This window comes from Vespula vulgaris, chromosome 19 (assembly GCF_905475345.1).
Source record: "Vespula vulgaris chromosome 19, iyVesVulg1.1, whole genome shotgun sequence".
In the NCBI taxonomy this organism is placed as follows: Eukaryota; Metazoa; Arthropoda; class Insecta; order Hymenoptera; family Vespidae; genus Vespula; species Vespula vulgaris.
Window position 1 is genome coordinate 3,947,446 of NC_066604.1, and position 19,413 is coordinate 3,966,858.

General features: G+C 43.7%; 1 protein-coding gene across 3 annotated transcripts in view; it reads left to right on the forward strand.

Moving 5' to 3' along the window:
- LOC127070597 (zinc finger protein 423 homolog) overlaps positions 1-19,413 on the forward strand; it is a 50,891-nt gene that overhangs the window by 8,871 nt on the left and 22,607 nt on the right. For 2 of the 3 annotated variants that reach the window (XM_051008746.1, XM_051008747.1), the window contains exon 5: positions 9,124-9,195. The exons of the other annotated variant lie outside the window; for it this stretch is intronic. In XM_051008746.1, coding sequence (XP_050864703.1) covers positions 9,124-9,195 — 72 coding nt within the window. The remainder of the gene's footprint in view (positions 1-9,123; positions 9,196-19,413) is intronic. 3 annotated transcript variants of the gene reach the window in all.

Genomic DNA, 19,413 nt, shown 5'->3' on the forward strand with positions numbered 1-19,413 from the left:
TTATAACATCTCTCACATTAAAAGTAACGTTTAAAACGTATTGGCGAAAGAGATCGACGAGCGTTTCGACGTTTACAAATTTTCACTCGCACTGCCGTGCCGAAACGTCCCAATTTTCCATGCAGACGTTCCCCAAGAAAAAGAATAGAGCTTTTTGTTTCTCTAAATTCCATAGCTATATCGCGAAAGCCAAAGCACGTGCGTTCCTATCATTCCACGAATGCACGACGGTGTTGGTAAGACGCTTCCGACACTCGGTAATCCAATAACGTGCGGTTTTGGCACGACACGAGATGCGTTAATCCGTTTAGTCTCCGTTATTTGTCTAACGATTTAACGATAATTAATATCGACCGAGTTTTATCCTTTATATTTTATCGTTTATATTTCCAATGTTATTACATGAAAATATCGATTGTGCCATTACTTGGTTCGTTAAATTAAAAATACACGCTTAAACGCGCGAAGACAAAAGCTTTAAACGTGTCGACTATTCCACATTCACAATCGTGTTTAGGCATAAAATATCGAACAAACGAGAGGCATCCTGGGATCTACCTTTGCCACTTGAGTTCCTCGCTATTCCACCGATGCTGGAGAAAGGAATTACATCGCGAGACGATTGTTCTTCCCGTCGTTTCGCTTTTGTCAAGATCGAGAGAGAGGTAGAGTGCATGTGAAAATGATCGACAGTGTTAACCGCGTAAGAGAAAGAGAGACGGACTATTAATGCCTCTAGTAATAAACCGAAAAAAAGAAGAAGAGAGGAGCGAAAGAAAAGGCGATGATCGCTTGGGATTGCTAATGAGCCTAAAACAAGCTCGCAGCAACTGGAAATAAACGTTTGCATAGGGAAAAATCGAGATCGAGATCGAAAAGTGTGAGAGAGAGAGAGAGAGAGAGAGAGACTGCGCTTGTATATCTACGTGTACGAGTGTATATACGTCTCCGATGTTTTATATTATCATCCGGGGAATATTGGCTTCGTTTCAACCCCGTGGGTTAATGCCTTATTGCAAACATTGTAAAGAGCGAAGCCGAAAGTGAGGGGGGTGGTGAATTGGTTAGACAGTGGCTCGGTTGGATATGTAGAGAGAAAAGAGAGAAGGAGGGAAGGGGTGAAGGGCTTCGCTAGTTTTCCTGCGGAGGGACGTTTATCCCCTACATCTCGACGAGCATCGATTGTTTGGAAAATCAGCAAAATGCACGTTGTAATCGACTCGTCTTTTTGTTTGTTTCTTTTCTCCTTTTTGTCACATTTGACGCAGCCAATAATAAGAATGAGTTTTACTTTATACACGCGTCTGCTTTACGATTGTGTTCAGGTTTCTTTGATCATAGTTTGCTCGAATCTATTAGAATTCGAATAGACGCTTTTAATGTCAGACGTTTGTTCTCAGACAGCTTGTTTTTTCTTTCTATCTTTTTTTCTTTTTCATTCTTTTATTCCTTTCCTTTTAAATCTCTAATCCGAGATTTGTCTTCTTCACTTTTGAATATTACGTATTAATGAATTTTGAATTATTCTTTTCTTCGTTCCGTCGGAAAATTCAAACGTCGGAGTACCGATTTCTAACTGGCAGTGGATTTTAACGATTACAAAAGTTCGCAAGATTCTTGAAAATTGCTCGTCGGATAAACGAAATGTTACCAAGCTGGTCTCGTGACAGATTGAAATCTCTGACATTAAGAAAATGGGGGATCTCGACTCCCAATGGGAAAAGGCTGGAAAGCCCTCTGACTCGATGGTGGGTGACGGAGAACGAGAACGTGGAGAGAAGGTGGGATTATACATTGCTCGACAGCTCGGAATATCTTTCTCGTGTAAATCATCTTGTTTCTCGCTCTAATTACAATAATTGCTTCGATTTTCGAAGGATCAATTTTTTTTTGAGACTCCCTCGATCTCTCAACCGAGAAAGTTTCGAACGAATCGGTAGGAAACTATTTTCGAAGAGACATTTGCATCGACTCTTCTCTCTCCCTCTTCTTCTCTTTCTCTTTTCTTTTTCTATTCGCTCCGCATCACAGCTACTTGAAATATTTCAAATTTTTACCTCATAACGAATTAACATCCGGTTAACGAAAGAGAAGAGAAAAGGGAAGTGAAAAAGTTGCGTGAGTTTCCGGAAGCTGGAAAGCCCTGTAGCACGGTGGCACATCCAGAGGGGGTGGGAAAGAGGATAGAGAGGGAAAGGAGGGGGGAAGCAGCGTTAGAGAACTAGCAGGGGTGGGTATATTATGGGGAATGCCAGAGGAATCCCGAGGGAACAGGAGCGGAGCCCATCGCGCATGCGCCGAGCTGATTAGTCCCTTCCTCTTTCCCTCTTCGTCCCTCTCACTCTTATTCTCCGTCTCTCTCTCTCTTTTGCTCGCGCGTTCCCGTGTGCTGCTAGCGCCAGAGGAGAACGTGGATTCCCTCGGGATCTGGCCCCGCAGCCTCTTCGCGCCCTCCTATCCTTCTGCTTTCTCCCTCTTCCTATCTACCTATCTATCTGCCTGTCTATCCATCTCCTTCTTTTCTTTTATTTCTTCATCTTTATCTTTCCGTTCTGACTCTTAACTCGTTTGTCTATCTTTCTTTCTCTCCTCCTCTTTTCTTTCCCGTATTTACTAAAAAAGCTTTTTAGTTAATCAAGGATTTGTTTAAATAAAATTTGTCCTTTTCATTTTGGATCAGAAAAAATTTGCGAAGAGAAGACGATCGTTTCGTTTGATCGTTAAGTTCGAATTCAACGAACGGAAGAGAGTCTTCCAACGAAGAAAAGCAGCGTCGTTTCGCAAACGACTCTTGATCAAGAGCAAGGAAAACGGCTTTAGGTCGTCGCGGTGCTAGTGGTGGTGGTGGTGATACTGGCGGTGGTGGTAGTACGGTCTAGAGAAGAGGCGAAGAGAGGAGAGAAGAGAAGAGGCACTTTCTCGGTGCGACTGTACTCGCCGATATAAGGGTGTCCCAGGTGACGAGCTGCCTCGGGCCGTGGCACGGCTCTACGTATCCCTTGGGACCGACTCCCGGTGTTTCCCTCACTCCCTCTTTACCTCCCTCTCTCCTCCCCCGTCTCTCTCTCTCTCTCTCTCTCTCTCTGGCTATCCCATCCTTGCTTGCTCTCCTTATCCCTGGTACACACATACACATACATACACGAAGTCATCTTTCGTCTTATACACAGAAATATCGAAGAACGTGGGTGTTTCTATGTATAACTCTGTAACTGTATGCGTCTACGAGAGGACACAAGGATGCGCTATTACACGCGAGCGCGTGATTACACGTAGAAACGTTGAGAAGCCGGGCAGTAACGTTGTGAGCTTTCTCTCTCTCTCTCTCTCTCTCTCTCTCTCACTTGCTCGACACAGAATAGATACACCGACTAGCGAGAAACGCACACAGAGAAATTATGACATGGTCTCGGGTGACTAGACCTTCTCGTTCCATCATTATAAACTCACTCTCTCGGCACTGCCATTCCCCGCTCGTACGTAATACGATTGTACTCCGACGCGATAAACTCGTGTGCAGCTGCACCTGCGTGCGATTCGACCGAGAGCAAAGATTCTACGTTTTCACGGACGGAGTTCTGTATAGTTTTTTTTCCTTCTTTTTTCTTTTATTTACTCGTACATTTTATTGTTTTCTTGTCTCTATTGATTTTTTGACACCCCGTATATTTTGTATAATAGAAGTGTATTTTCCATGCGAGGCTTGTAGGGACAACTGCATTCGACTGCATTCTGACAAGCATTATAACGTTGTTTCGACGACAGAGCTGCACTTATCCGCACGTTCGAAGGTGTTGCCTCGTTGAAAGTTTCCTATATCTATTCGTAAGCTTTAGCAAAAGTGGTAGGAGAGAAGAGTATGGTGGCAATACCACCTGTTATGCTCGCTGCAAAGGAACGGGAAGGTTGCCAGCGAATTTTCAACCGGTGTAAAACCTACTAAGAGGGTCGCTAATAACTTTGTTGTACTTGAAACTCTCTCTCTATCTCTATCCTAAGGCTTGTACTTTGCTACAAATCTTGTGCATTTCTTTGAATACAATAGTATGAATTTTTCTACAATTTACTTCATCTTGCTCTATTTTTATTCTTTTTTTAATGGCATCTCGTTGGAGACGACACGATAAAAATCTCCAGGTATATAACAAATATATTTAATGTAAAAATTGTTAAAAGTGAAATAGCACTGACGCTAGACGAAAGTTTTTCTCATATTTTTCTTCTGCTTTTATAAGAGACCGATCGAGAAGCTCATTTTGCTTCGGGCGCATAAAAAGCGGTAGTAAAATTTATTGTCATTGGAAGTGGTAGTATAGTGATGCGAAGTAAGAAATTGTATTCTCGCGGTCACAACGATGTCTTTGCAATATAACTCGTCGTATTGAAACGTCAGAGGCAACCATGTGGTACCTGGGGACTGGACAATGCAACCCAACTTAACTTTCGAGCGAGTATATATTGTAGGTACATAAGTATTGTCTATTCCGTTAACTTTATGCTAATCTTTCTCTCCTTGGGCACTAACACCCTGCTCTTTTGGTCCGTTCGTACGTCCGATAAAAATATCTCTTTGTCATCCCCTTCCGTTTGATTCAAAAGAAAGAAAGGGACTGCTCCATCGCTTTACTTAATTTCCATGATAAGCACGTGGTTTCTGGTAAAAAATTGATCAGGATTATCGAAAAGTTTTGTTCCGTTAATTTCGTTTAACGATGATCCGTCGTAGTCGTGTAAAGGTAGTAGAAAAATTAAATTTCGGACGATATACGAGATTCAAGATAGGCATATGCCGATGGAGGTAAAAAAGAAAACGAAACAAAAAAATAATCCCTAATAAGGCTCGCAATGGATCGAAGTAAGCCAGCGACGAACGGTGTCCATCATGCGCGAAGGGTCAAAGGGAGTCACTAGCCGGACCGCTAGCCGGACGGCAAAATTTATGCTCGGCTCTTAACGGTAAAGCCGCGTGCGTCCGTCAAGGGTCGTGGCTCGCGTTTGCCCTTTCGCCTAGCCAAGCGACGTCAAAAGCTGCGTTCGCGCAATAATTTCGAGTTCGCGAGTGTACTAATTCCTCGGTTAACTATCTCCGAGCGGAGGGCTTACAGCCTCGTATCGCGATGTTTACGACACGCAGGTGTGTGAACCCCTTTATAGTTGATCCCACGAGTTTGAACCGCGAATTCGAGCGATATATCAACGCGAGTTCTACCGAGTTTTACCGAATCTTCCCGAATATGCAATCAACCCCACGAAAAACTACCCCTATGTAACTTTCGTTACGCGTTTCTTTCTTCGTCTATTTCGACGCTTTACGTAATCTAATTCCTCACAAAATTTATTCTTTTTTATCGCATCTAACGATACCTTTTACCCCTCGAACTTTCTTAGATCATCTCGGTTACGCGTTTCTTTCTTGTCTATCTGCAAATTTCTCAAACCCTATTGTCTTCTATCTGGTACACGAGTCTGCTCGACGTTGTACCAGACTCGAGGCGCGTGTAACAAATTTGTTCGGACTATCACAGACTATCCAGATATTATCAAAAATTAATGGAAATACGGTAGACGTAAAGAATGATGCATTTGGCATAAAGAGGTCAATTTCGACGGAGTTTCTGGCAGGAGTTCGAAAAGTCGTCGCTGGCAAACGGTTCGGTGGCACTGCGAGGAGATGTCCCAGCAGGGACATCCGACCAAATTAATTCCTACGGAGACCGTAGTGTGTCTCTTTCTCTCTCCTTGTGCGTCTCTCTGTGTGTGTGTGCATATACATGTACATATAGATATACATACATACATACATACATATATACATATATACATATATATATATATATATCGACCACGGGACCGATCCTTGGCGGCAAAGTACAAGGAACAGCCATCTTTCTCGGAAAGAAATTAAACTTTTCCCGTGGGTATAGTCTCTTTCTTTTTTCTTCTATCCTTCTCTCTTTCTCTCTGTCTCTTTCTCTTTCTTCTATGGGAGACTCGCGAGGGTGTAGGTTGGGCAGTTCGAAAGATATCGAGGTCCTAGGACCTCACAGGATTCCGAAGGGTGGTTCTCTAGCTAGCCTATTGCTATTGTTTGTGGTTTTCCCTTGGGACAGACCTACCCTTAACAACGGGATGTGTCGATGACATTCTACAGGGTGTTCGTGATAATACTACCTTCTTTCGATTCGAATAGAAATTCTTTCTCGTAGTTAAATCGCCCTTTGGGTCATTAGGTCGTTGAGGTACGAAGGAGATAACATTTCAGCGATAAAACAAACCAATTGGAAAATGGACACGGTTTGCGTGAAAATCGTTCTTGGAACATTAAAACGTTTTTCTTTTTTTTTTTTCGAGAATTATGAGAGCCTTTTCGCTGGCGATCGTTATGTCCCACCCAATGGTCGGAATCAACTCAGCCGTACCATTTGTGCAAGTTGTCTTACTAGGAGTATGAAGAACAGGTGAGCACGACTGAATTCGTTGAAATGTTTCGATCGAGTGTAGGATTCGTCAGGTGTAGACTTTCCATCCAGTTGCTTGAATTTTGTCACTGTCGATTACAGCCTTTAAGGCTACTGTTAAAATACGATTGATATATCTCTGATACTTCGATAGTATCTTATCTAATCTTTTTAAAAGCGACACTTTGTCCTTTTGATCGCAAGACGAGCGTTGATTACGGATACTTAGTAGAATTTGATTAACGATATATTTGCGTGCATTTAAAAAGGTAGTCAAGATTAATTAGGTCATCATCGTTAGGACGTTAGATCGACGATGTTATCTACTATCGAAGTATCATCTTTCCAATGATATATTAAACGTAATTCGCGTTCGACGTTACGAAGCAAAGGATATTAATGTCTAATGAATGTAATAAAACGTATTTTGAGTTGGAATACTACTTTGCGGCACGCGTAACTTACGTTCGATGAAACATATCGATAATTATGTAAACGTATAGTTTAATTTACGAAATCGAAATTGAGTCAATGGCAACGATCCCATCTTCATTGAATGAAAAATTCACTAGAATTTAGCCCTCGATTTTTTATTTAAGGATGTGAAAAAGTCGAACGAATGCGAACGTATTCGCGTAAAAGTGCAAAGTTGAATTTTAACGGAATGAGATCCACTGTGTTAAGGTTCTCCAGGGATTATAGAATGCTTCACGAAATGCCCTCGTTGCTTTACGGCTTTCCGTCAAAATATTTCCTTGTTTTTACGAATTATTTTACGATCACTATTTTAAAACTCTCTAAGAATAGGAATCCACGATCGTTGATTCATTACCATGTCCACATTATCCACGTTGAAGCGATCTAACGAACTTTTTAAATGCGTTTCATGATCGAACGATTATACGGTTACACACAGGTTACAAGATTTTCGATGTAATCTCCAATCTAGATCGTGCGTATGAGAATCTCTGACCAGATCCCGAGAGACCACTGGAAGCGATGGGATCGTTTCATAGCGATATTTTGCGAGAGATAACTTTCACGAGAGAACTTGTTTAAACGTGTCATCGTAAAATCATAACGAAAAACTAACGAATTCGTTCGAGAACAAAAGAGGTGTCAATAACAAAATCAATCCTCGAATTTTACCGAAGAAACGATGACGATAGATGTTCGTTCATCGAATCTCCGTAAATTCCATAAAGAGGCTAAAACTCGTCGATAAACGTCGAGAATCGCGAATAGAACAAATGATCGTATCGAGCGGACCAAAGGAGAGACGAAGTCGAGGTTCGAAGAAACGAGTTGAGCACCAACTCGTATGAGAATCGCTGTCGAGCTCCCGTGGGACCACTGGGAGCAGTGGGAAGCCTCTGTACCCGTGCTGGGGCTATACTCGGCCTCGCTGTGGAGAGGGGATTCCCCAAGGAGGTAATTACCCTCCCTACAGCCACCCAACCACCCACAAGCCATCGCAACTTCAACTCCTGCCGGAGTTACATGCTAATACAAAACCAAAACCGGTTCCCCGACAGCTTCACCATGAACGTCGAATTCCCAAAATTCATATAACTATGTCTATTTCTCTCTCTCTCTCTCTCTCGCTCGCGCGCGCGCATCCTTCTTTATGGGAACTCGTCACATAGATATCCAATGATATCAACGAAAAGTCGACTTTATGGCCGAATCGATAATCCCATTCTCGAGCAAAAGTACCTATCGAAGTATCTCCAATTCCATAAACGCCAATTTCACTTGGAATATGAACTTATAAAAATGTGATCTCCCTTTTTTTTCGCTCATAGACGCATGGTACACGTCATTTTTGAAGACAATAAAAAAGGAATGCCGGCGGATGACTGCTTTAGAAATGAGCTCGAAATGAAATTCTTCTTTTGGCGTAGATTTTCGGCATGAACGGCAAACTGATTACCAACGATGCCCCGAGCGTGGCCTTGGAACTCCCAAAAGTCATACTCGTAAAAAAAGACTATTGTACACCGTGGACTTCCGAGGTTATTTATACGAGTTATCTCTTCTCTGAAACCACGAACTATGCGGCTGCAATGTTACCGGGGGTGACTTACGAGCAATGATAATTCCACAAGCAGCTTTTGCGTGTCAACCTTAAAATATCATTTTATACGTGATTTGATTTTTTTCTTTTCTAATCGCTTGGAAATCGTATAGGACTTTTTCGTTCGTTCGATAAAATTGCTCCAAGAAGAAAAGAGAAAGAAAGAAGAAGAAGGAGATATATCGATCGTATATCAGCGTGACTATCACTGTCTCAAGCTTTGTGCTTGTTTTCCCACAAACTTGTGTTTAAAGTTGTGCGTATTCCTTTGGGAAATTTGAATTTTGGCCGCTTTTCCTCAACGCGAGGTCCAAGGTGAGGTTCTCCGGTCTCCGATGTACAGGAATGGGCTATGGGAGCCAATATCACTCGGGTATGGCTCCCGTGAGATTTTCTACGCTCTTTTCCACCCTTTCTCGTATTATACGCTCGTACCGACGCTACAACGAAGTCATGGCGAACCATGGAAAAGGAAGCGAGCCTGTTCGATCGTTCGAGACCCCATGAAAGTTCAGCGTCGAGTCCCGTTAGAAGAACTCTACGACGTTGCTACGAACTTTATTGAAATTATTATAACGTATGTTGCAGATTATTTGCGAGACGGTAGACCATCGTCCGTGCAGGGTCCGGATTTAGAAAATCAGAACAGCCTCGACAGCGGTGAGTTTGCTTCATTTGTCTCTTGCCGTGTGGTACGACGCATACGTCGTTATACGATATACGTACGTACGTACGCGTATCGGTCGGATACAGGTAGATTCTCGACGAATTCGAAATAGATTCGAAAGTAATTCGATTATAGCGAAGCAGCACCGAGATTCGGTAGGGTTTGAGGCGAGCAAAATCGACTAACGTTCCCGTTAGGCGAATAAGCCGCCGAGTACTGGCCGAGGAGGAGGGTTCGGTTCGGAGACCGAGGGGTTTGGTTCGGCCGCTGGCTAGCCAGCTAGCTAGCTAGCTAGCTAGCTAACGTACTCCTGGGAAGACATAAATGTGTCCCTTTAGTGCCGGTTTCCTTCCTGCGTACCGACCGCTGCGAAGGACTTAAACGTACTTTACATTCGTTCTTAGGTCGTATTAGAAATAAGAAATACTTGCCACGTTTACCTGAAATTTCGTCCTTTCCTAATCGTTAAGCGACGGTCACTTTCTAACTTTGACGTCGACGAGTCGAGCCATCGAGATACGCGCACACGCAATACGTAGTATTTTTTCGACGTACGAATCAGAATCGACGTGTTTTCTTGTAAGAAGATGTACAAAGGGAATGTTTTAGTTAGTACAGTGGTTAAAGTTAGTACGAAGGGACTACATTTAATGCTGGTTACCAGACGATTGCACATGCAGGGGCAGTTTGTTCTTAGAGATACGCAGGCTGAGCTTGTCGGACGAGCAAACACTTAATTAACCCTTCAAGCTTGCTTCCTGTCTCTGTCTTTACCTTAATCTCTCTCTCTCCCCCCTCTCTCCCTCTCTCTCTCTCTCTCTCTCTCTCTCTCTCTCTGTCTTTCCACGTCTCTAGTCTTCTCTTTCTCAACGAAGTAGTACTTTGGCTAGGTTTCTCACGAAAGCACTTGCGAACTCCCTTTAAGATTCACAGAGAGTTATAGTTTAACACAGAGTTGTCCAAACGTGTTTCGTTTCTTGAAAGCATCTTGCGAAAGTTACTTAATATTTTCCTCGAAGAATAAGGAGAACAGGTCTTATTTTCAAAATCTCGTCCGACAATAGCAGAGATACGATTAACGATAGATCGGATTTTTTATTTAGCTCGCAGGTTTATTAGAAAAGAAGAAAAACAACAACAAAGTTCAAGGATACCGCGCGTTGATATTTTTCTTTCGTGACGATATCTGTCCTCTTTCGCGGACCTTTCGGGTCATTAAGACGATAGGGTGATCTTCGACTCTCGCATTTATCGTAGCTCATAGACGTATCAGGAAAAAGTAGTTTCGATCGAAAATCAGCTCGAAGAACGATGCAAGCGAGGGTCCCGATGGGCTTTCTCGGATTCGCAAAGATCCCAATCTCTTAGGCGGGTCGCATCTTTTTGGTTCCAGTCAGTCAGTCACTCGATCCCTCTCTCTCTCTCTCTCTCTCTCTCTCTCTCCTTCTCTCTTCGCACACACACACACGCGCTATCTCTTTCTCCATTTATACCCTCGAGACCCATTGCAACTTTAAGCGCCTCGCATTACGGGCATTCGACTCGTTTCTCTCTTTTCGGGGATTGCCCGAAGCTGCTCCCTTCTTTCTGCTCTTAATTTAACCCTCCCTTTCTTTCCTCTTTCCCGCCTGTCACCTAAACCTAACTTCCAGCGAGATACGTACACGCTTGTACAGATGCAGCCACTCTCCTTCGTTTACATCTACGAAAGAAATTTTAGTTTCGTTTAACGTTAACAACGTCTAATCGGAGGGATCCATAGATTTGTATATTCGAGATCGATTAGCATTCTATCTCTAAATAGCATTATCTCTCCATTACGACTCTCCCATTCCGTATAGTCCAGGCAATGTATTACTGTCTCGGTTGACACGTTGAAAATTTAACTCGAGTCCGTCTTTGGATATCCAGAAAGCTCTGACCTCGTCATTCATTATTCGACCGGACCACCGAACCTCTTGCGACGGCGGAGTGACTATGTGTACGGGTACAATAAATAGAATCGATCGATTAACTGGTATTTAAGAGGCAACAAGTCAAATATTTCCCCGTTAAGAATATCAACAAATTCGCATTCGTCTTACGCATACGCTTCGTAGTACGTTTTCGTGTCGTTATTTATTATTAGTAGCACTTAGCAATCGATGGCATTAAAAAACGATGTTTGTTCCTTTCTATAAATCCGGATTAGCCAACGGCGAACGACTCTATATTTGTCCAGATGCTGAGATGAAATTTGGTGAATGGTCATCCGCGTCGGAGTTGGCGATAATTAGCGAGGACGGACGTGGACATGGACGAGCACTTTAAATGTCCGCCAGGCATCTCGCAGTGTTATTATTATTTAATAATCTTCCCGTTGCTATACCCGAGGAAATCCTCACTCGTTATTATATCCAGCTAAAGTTTCTCCTACTTTACCTTATCTCTGCTTTTATCATCGTCACATATTTGCATATTACGTTCCACGTTGTAATTCGACTTTTATATTCGAATTTATTTACGTGAAAGATCATTCGAAAGGTGATATCGGTCGACTGAACGAAATCAACCGTTTCATAAATATCGAGATTATTTTTCTTCTATTTACCGAGCGCTCTAGCAAGGTTTTCTGCCTTACCGACTGTCGACGGATTCGGTTTAACTTTTTAATTCGATCTTCTTCCACCGCGCGTCGCATCGTCGGTAAGATAGAAATTCCTTATTTTTCAATTATTATGTAATCCAGCCAAATCTTTCACATCCCCGTTAATTTTTGCATAAAGATCAAACTGTCGCGCGACAGCGATCGATTACAACGAAGAAAATGAACAAATTTTTATCCCCTGTGGGTCGGGGATAGAACATACCCACGGTATCCTCTGCTTGTCGTAAAAGCCGACTAATAGGGGTTGAGCGTTGGGCCGACAATCCAACCTCGTAAAAATCCACTTAGACATTCCAGGAAGAAAAGAGAAACAGATTGAAGCCTCTTGGAGGAGACTCAAGCCCGCTCTGAGCTCTAACGTCAATGGATCGACGTACGTACGGACGGAATAATTGATCAAAAGCGTACTTGAAACCGTAACACGTTACACGGTTAAATTTAACCGTAATAAAACGATAGGTCTTGGGTAGCAAATAAAAAGGAGAAAGAAAGAAGGAAGAAAAAAGAAAAGAAAAGATAAGAAAGGAGAAAACAGAAACGATCTGTCGCACCTGCGAAGGTAAAAATTCAAGCAGTACCTTCTTCCTTTTTCTTTTTATTTCTAGGGAAGGTGGAAGGAAGGAGGAGGGTTGTACGGGCGCCTTTACACCCCCTTACAATACCTCGGCGTACATTACATACAAGCCGGTTATTTCTCCAGGGAGTTTTCTCACGTGAATACCGCGAGAGCACGCACATTTGCGCTTGCGAGCTCACACGTACGTCTGCGTACACACGAGAATAATCTTACTGGATGGTGTGTCGTATATATAGATATGAGTTCTTGGAGAAAAGGTAGCTAGGAGGGCCGGGGGAAAAGGAGGGTTGGAAGCGAAAAACGACGTCGAGGTGCTACTGTGCGCCTTTTCTCTTTCCTTTCCTTTCCTTTCCTTTCCTTTCCTTTCCTTCTCCTTTCTTTCTTTTTCTCTCACAACACCCATGGGAATTTAGGTGAAAACTTTACCCAGGCCGCCCCGAAGAATTCTTACTGAGAGAGAGAGAGGGAGGGAGAGAGAGAGAGAAAGTTTTGTCGAAGAGAGCGGCTAGCTCGACGATTCCGCGTTATCGTTGGCTTTTCGACATTGTACCTTATCGTTTCGTTTGTACGTGAAAATGTAAAGAAATTGAAGAAAATACTCGAAGAAAAATCATTCGAATCTTCATTCGATTTTTCCCTACGGTGAATTTCGAAACCACTGGAAGGCTATCGTTAACGATCGCCGCAGTGTTTCGCTATAACCATCCTACTGGACACATAGTACCATTAAATTAATCCTAGCCAAGCTGAGTGCTCGGTAATCATCATTACCCTTCTCTCCTCTCAGCCCTCCTCCCCTCAGCCCACCCTTGGATTATGTTTTCCGCTGTACTTGGGCGTTCCGACGTTCGCTGACCAACACGCTCATTACGTATATCTGAAATTCCGTGTATGTTCTATTTTATAGCGTTGATGGGCTGTTGGAGCAACCGAGAGAGAGAGAGAGAGAGACATGCAAACGCACATACGGACGATACGATGAGCATTTCGATCTGCTTGTTAGGTTCAACGATGCGAATTACGAACGAAGAATGAAGTGTCCTTGTAAAAAATGTCGCAGACAATTACTTTTCATCGAAACGTTATTTTATATTTTCTCTTATTTCTCTTTTCTTTTCTTCTTTTTTTTTATGGACCTCATCTGACTCGTGACCAAAATGATTTCGTAGATTTTACGGCGTGTTCGGTACGAATCGGTACGATATTGAGAAATTACGATGTAAGATAGAACCGGCCGAAAGAATACATTTCAGGTGTGGCAGGTTCTCCTCTTTTTTAAACGCGTTATGCAAAACGAACGAGCGGTTCCTTTTCACTCGCTCGCTCGCTCACTATGCTGTGCGATATACGCGAGTAACCGTATCAAGCGTATATCGCTTCGTACGAATGTTTCCAAGCAAATGCGTTTGAAAACCTTGTCCCAGATTTTCGAATCTCTCTCTCTCTCTCTTTATATTTTCTTTCTTTTACTTGCTACACGAATTTATACTCGAGTTTTAAGACGATGTTTGCGTTGTCCCTTGTCCGTCACACGCACGCGCGCGTATATATATGTGTGTGTGTATGTGTTTATACATAATGATTTGTTATTTATATATTAGTCGTTTCGCGTCTCGCGGATGCGCATCATCGAAGACAAGCCCTCGGTGTCATCGTCGTCCAGAGATAGGTACGTAAGACCGCGAGACGTTATATCGCGCGTAAACGAAATACAAAACGGAGTTAAGGCCAGTCGGATGGACGTACCGTGCACAGGAATGTCCTGTGCGATAAAATCTGCCGACCTACACCTTGTCTCCTTCAGAAGACCGACACGCCGACGTTCCTACTCTTTCTCTCTCGAGAGGATTCTCTCGCGGAAAATGGCAGCTTCCGAGCTTGCCACCTTGCGTCCTTTTCTCTTTTCCCGATAGATCGGGATCAAATATTACATTGGATCAAAAAAATCTCGCTTTCTAAAAAAAAAGGCGTCGTTCGTACTTGCCTCGGCAGTAGTAATTTATCTGCCAATTTACTCGCACGGCTGAGCTTTGAAGTCAGTTGCTCCTTTTCGAAACATTGTAGGCTAATTTATTTCAAGGTGACAAATATTTTTGGCCCACCCTGTATATATCTATCCATCTGTCATTTTTCTAATATAACTTTTCAATGTGAAAGAAAATGTATAAAAAGTTGAGAAAGAAGTAGTCGATAGGTGGTTAGAACATAAGAGCCACTTAAGGATCGACTAGCTTCCATTGAAATTCCGTCGAGTTAATGCTCAGGTTACTCCGAAGGATGGTTAAGCGTTTAAAGCTTTAGCTATAGTTGGAACGTATCTCTCACAAGTACTTCGCATAACGCGAAGGATATATATCCTTTACTATTATCGTGGAACAAACCGCAGATCTCAATGCCGATCCTTTCTCTTCGCGTAGAAAATTGCAAAGTATAGGACGACGTCCTCCATCTTTTCTCTTCTTCTTCCTTTTATAGATCATGCATATACGTATACGTATGTGTATGTATACGTGTGCGACTGTAATAGATATTATCTCTTTTTTGGATTCGATCGGTATACTCGCGCAAACGCTTTCCGTTCCGCGATACTGTACCAGCTTAAAAGCAGACGTTAAAATTGTTGTTTGCTCAGAGACGAGATCTCGACGTTCTTTCGCGTCCACCAGCGGATCCTTGCAAGTAATTTCGACGAGATATCTAGTAGGTACATCGAAGCGTTGCAAATAATCCGGGCCGAAGGTAGCACCAAACTTTCTTCTCAACATCGCCTATCGAAGTAGAAAGAAAGAAAGTGCTCGGAGAGTATGTACGGTTCGAAGAAGGCAAAGACCCCTTGAGGATATTCTTGATGGTGGTGGTGGTGGTGGTGGTGGCGCGAGCCGTTTAATTGCTAGCTCTTAAGCAATTGCGGTTTGAGGGCAGTTGAGACAAGGATCGAAGCAATTTGCCCTTTGGTGGAAGGAGGAGATGCGACCTCAGGATCGCGGTGAGCTCACTGCCGGTAACTGGCGTGTCCTTCTCTCTTGGAGAAACGTTGATGTAGGCTCTTGAAACTTCTTCTTCTTTTTCCTTTTCTTTCCTATAGAAACATCGTCCCTCTTTCTCTCTTCATCGAGAAGATGCGTACGCATTATGCGCCCTCGCCCACGTGTCGACCGCAGAGAAACGCTTACGGCTAATTGAATTCGCGTTACGTCGAGAAAACTCCGTTGCGGCCTTATTGCAGACCAACCATGCAGTACCGTATACGCGTATGCCTACGTATTCGAAATCGATCGTAAAGCCGTCAAACGCGACGAATATTTCAAACTTGGAAGCGTTCGATCTCTCCTATCTCTGCTCGAAATTATTTCGGAAGTTGAGCTTTCGTCGACAACGTGTGGTGGTTATAAATCGATCTAGGGAGATTCCAATGTCCCTTTAAAAATAATATAGCGTTTCTGGAGCTCGGGGCTTCGTCGGCCGAACGATAAAAGGGTTATTGTCCGAGCGATAACAGTCTCGAAAAGAAGCGATCGATTTCTACGATCGCTTTTGGCTCGCCCTGTGTCCGTCAGAGATACGATTTCGTTCCGTCGAATATGCGATCTTTTTGTTCCTCTTCCCTCTCGATCGATCTCGGAAAGGAGTTTCGTTGTTCGTCGTACAATGTTCGCAATTACACCGATTTCTTTGTATCGTAAATTGATTTGTTTTTCTTCTTTTTTTCCCCCCCGTTAACAACTCATCGAGAGGAGAAAGTCCCTCGTTCGTTTTGCTTTGGCAAAGCCAATGGGATGATGGATAAGGAGTCGATTCGAAGCGATCGCGATGTATCGAAACGAGACGACGGAAGGATAGATTTCTTTAAGGTCCGTTCACAACGCCAGCTCGAAACCGAGAATGGCTGGACGATCGGATTTTTCGAAAATTCAGGCCGCGCGGTGGTAATCTCGAGTCGGCCTATAACTCGAAGGAAAAAATGAGATCTTCGAGTTTGTTAATCGTATATCGTAGGCAAGTATGAATCAACGTTAATGTCGTCGACCGAACGAAATCTAAAATAAGACGACGAGATTCGCGTGGTTGACATTGGCTCAGGGTGAAACTTCTTTAAACGAACGAAATAGATCGATCACTGTCTTGTACGATTTTTTTCTATATCATGCCGTAGAAGTTAACGGTCGGTATAGATCATAACTCGATAAGAAACTGAATACCTTGGGATCCAATTAAAATGCAAGAAAATAGAGAGAAAACATTCCGACGGCTTATCGTGTTCTCTTTGACAAGACATTCGAAGGGTTTACTTCGATGCGTCGTGCTTCCTGTTGTTAGTTGGAAGAGAAGAAGTTTCTTTCTGGATTTCTGCGATCTCCTCGGAGAAACAAAATGGAGGAGGAAACAAAGGTGGTCGCGTATAAAGCATAGGCCGAAACGAGACCTCGGGGTGCTATAGTCGAGACCCGTGGGCTTCATCCTGGAAAAACTCAGTCGTGTTAACCGTTCCAGGAGAGAAACGAACGGCTCCCCTTTCTCCAAACGCGTGAAACCCGCATCAATTTTTCTCTCCTTCTACGCGTATATTCCTTCATTCCTCGATGCGGTCAACCCTTCGAGGACACGCTGACGTGGTTTCGATATAACGCGGCAAAAAAGAATCGCTAAATATCCTCCTACAACACGGTTCCCATAGAACGCGGAACGCATTCGCTCGATAGAAATCGTAGCTTTCTCACGCGAGCTGATCGCATTATGGCGGAGGATCGAAAAATGAGTTCTCGATCGAAACGAATCCAAGAAAATGTTTTTGCGAGGAAACTGCTCTACGTAGGTACGTACGTATATAAACGCGCGCGCGCGCGGGCGCACGGACGCACACGTAGCCGAAGTAACGTCGAGGCAATGGAATTTGAAAAGAGAGTGCAAAGAAGCACAGCCGGTTGGAGTAGGAAGCCACAGGGAAAGGCCAGGGGACCAACAATCGGAAAACAGCGTTGTTGGTGGTCGGCTTTAGCTGGTAGGAAGAACGGAGACGCGAAAGTGCCGTTCGAGGATTCCTATTTCCCACGATCCCATGGCTGCCATACGAGCTCCGCAATACTCCGTCTTTCTCTGCACTGCGGTAATCATAATTACACCTGCGGGTGTCTTCTTATCGCACTCTCTTCGCTCGATCCCGCGGTCCATGCTTTTCCTATCCTCCGAGAATCCTCTCTTCTCTTCTTCTACGTCCTTGAAAGAAATGTACCAACGAGAACGTTCGCCACGGAAATTGGTTTTTCCTACGACCGGAATGAGTTACCTATTCTTTTGGGAATTTTTTTTTTTCTCTCTCATCGAGTCCATCGAAAAGTTTTCTTGTCCTTTAGGAGAGGAATTCTAAAGATCCGACCGCGACGAGAAGAATCCTTTGACATCGATTAGCAGATAAATCAGAAATTCGTTAGTTCCTTTTTTCCTAACTTTCTTCCTCCTCGTTCCGATCCCTGTTTCTGTGATTTAGAAACATCGACGTAGATATCGCTCGTATCACTTCGCCGAAGAGACAAGATCGTGATAGATTCCCTTCTCCGTAATCGATAATCGATCGATCGATCAGCAATATCGCTCTATGCAACCAATTAAGATTCTTGGAGAAGCGATAATTTCGTTGCGGCGAGGTAATAACGTGAGACCGAAGCAACGGTCAGAGCAAAGGGTCTATCTGGCGGTGGCAGCAGCAGCAGCAGCAGCAGCGATCAGCCAGAGATCGATTCGAAGGTCGGAGAGAAGCCACAGGAGCTTTCGCTGGGTGGTTAGCCCGAGGCAGCGGTGATGTCGTGCTGCCGGATGCCTCGTAGTCGTCGAGAATCGCTCGTGGCGACCGCGTAGTAGGGGTATAATGCATTGAATTAGACGCAAATGCACCCTGGGCACCAATTGGACGCTCTTTCAGTCCTACCCGTTCCATCTCTCCCTGGAGAGAGAAGAACACCATCGTCCGTTCTTCCTGGATACACCTCTCTATCTCTATCTCTTTCTATAAACTGAAGATACCTTGGGTCGAGCATCAGCCTTCCCGTTCCTACGATATTATGCTAAAGTGCTCGTAAACTAAACCGGACGCAACCCCGTAACGACAAAGTATTTTGCACGTAGCTACGAGAGAGACGAAGATTTTTTTCCCGAGGTCGTTAAAACGATTTGTATTTTTAAACGTGCGAAATGTTTTTGGCTCTGACGCGCGTTAAATACCCAATAATTACTCGAGATACGATCGAACGATCGAACAAATCTCTACTCGGAATAGATTAGATATCGCAAAGTCGCTCGAATGACTCGTTTTAAATACGAACTTTGAGGAATAGGAAATCGCTCTAATCGCTTTGTTACGTACGGCTTTATTTCGAACGACGTAGCAACATGCGGTCCGTTTAGATCGGACGATAGAGAACTTTGCGATAGTTGGAGTAATTATCCAAAAGGACGAGGAGACTGGAGAAAGAGATAATAGATCGATGATTCCGGCGGATGTTCTAAAGTTTCCAGGAAGGGTACGAAACCGATCGTTTGGTTTCGCTCCATTTCGTGCGTTTAGTGACGCATTTCGAAGGACGCGTATCGGATGTCCCACGAGCGGTAACTCACAATGGACTGTGCGAAGACAAAAATCAGAACCGCCCTTTCTTCGTGCCCCTCTGGAGGCCACCACCCCTTTTGCCCGATGATTCCATTCCGCGTGGTCTCCGTCGTACGGAGGAACGAGGCGAGCGAGAGAGAGAGAGAGAGAGAGAGAGAGAGAGAGAAAAGGAGCCGGTTCAGAATTTAATATAATATAGAATGGATATCCTGTCCGTGGAGAGCCGATGGAGCCTACTGTGTCTCCTTTATATACCAGGCATTAGGTGGTACACGTAACCCGATATAAGAAGGGTATAAAACAAAGTATGAACCCAAGGCATACCGTGATCGGTACCAGAATCGTAAGGGCACATCTTTGTCCTTCCTCGAAACCTTCGAGGTATA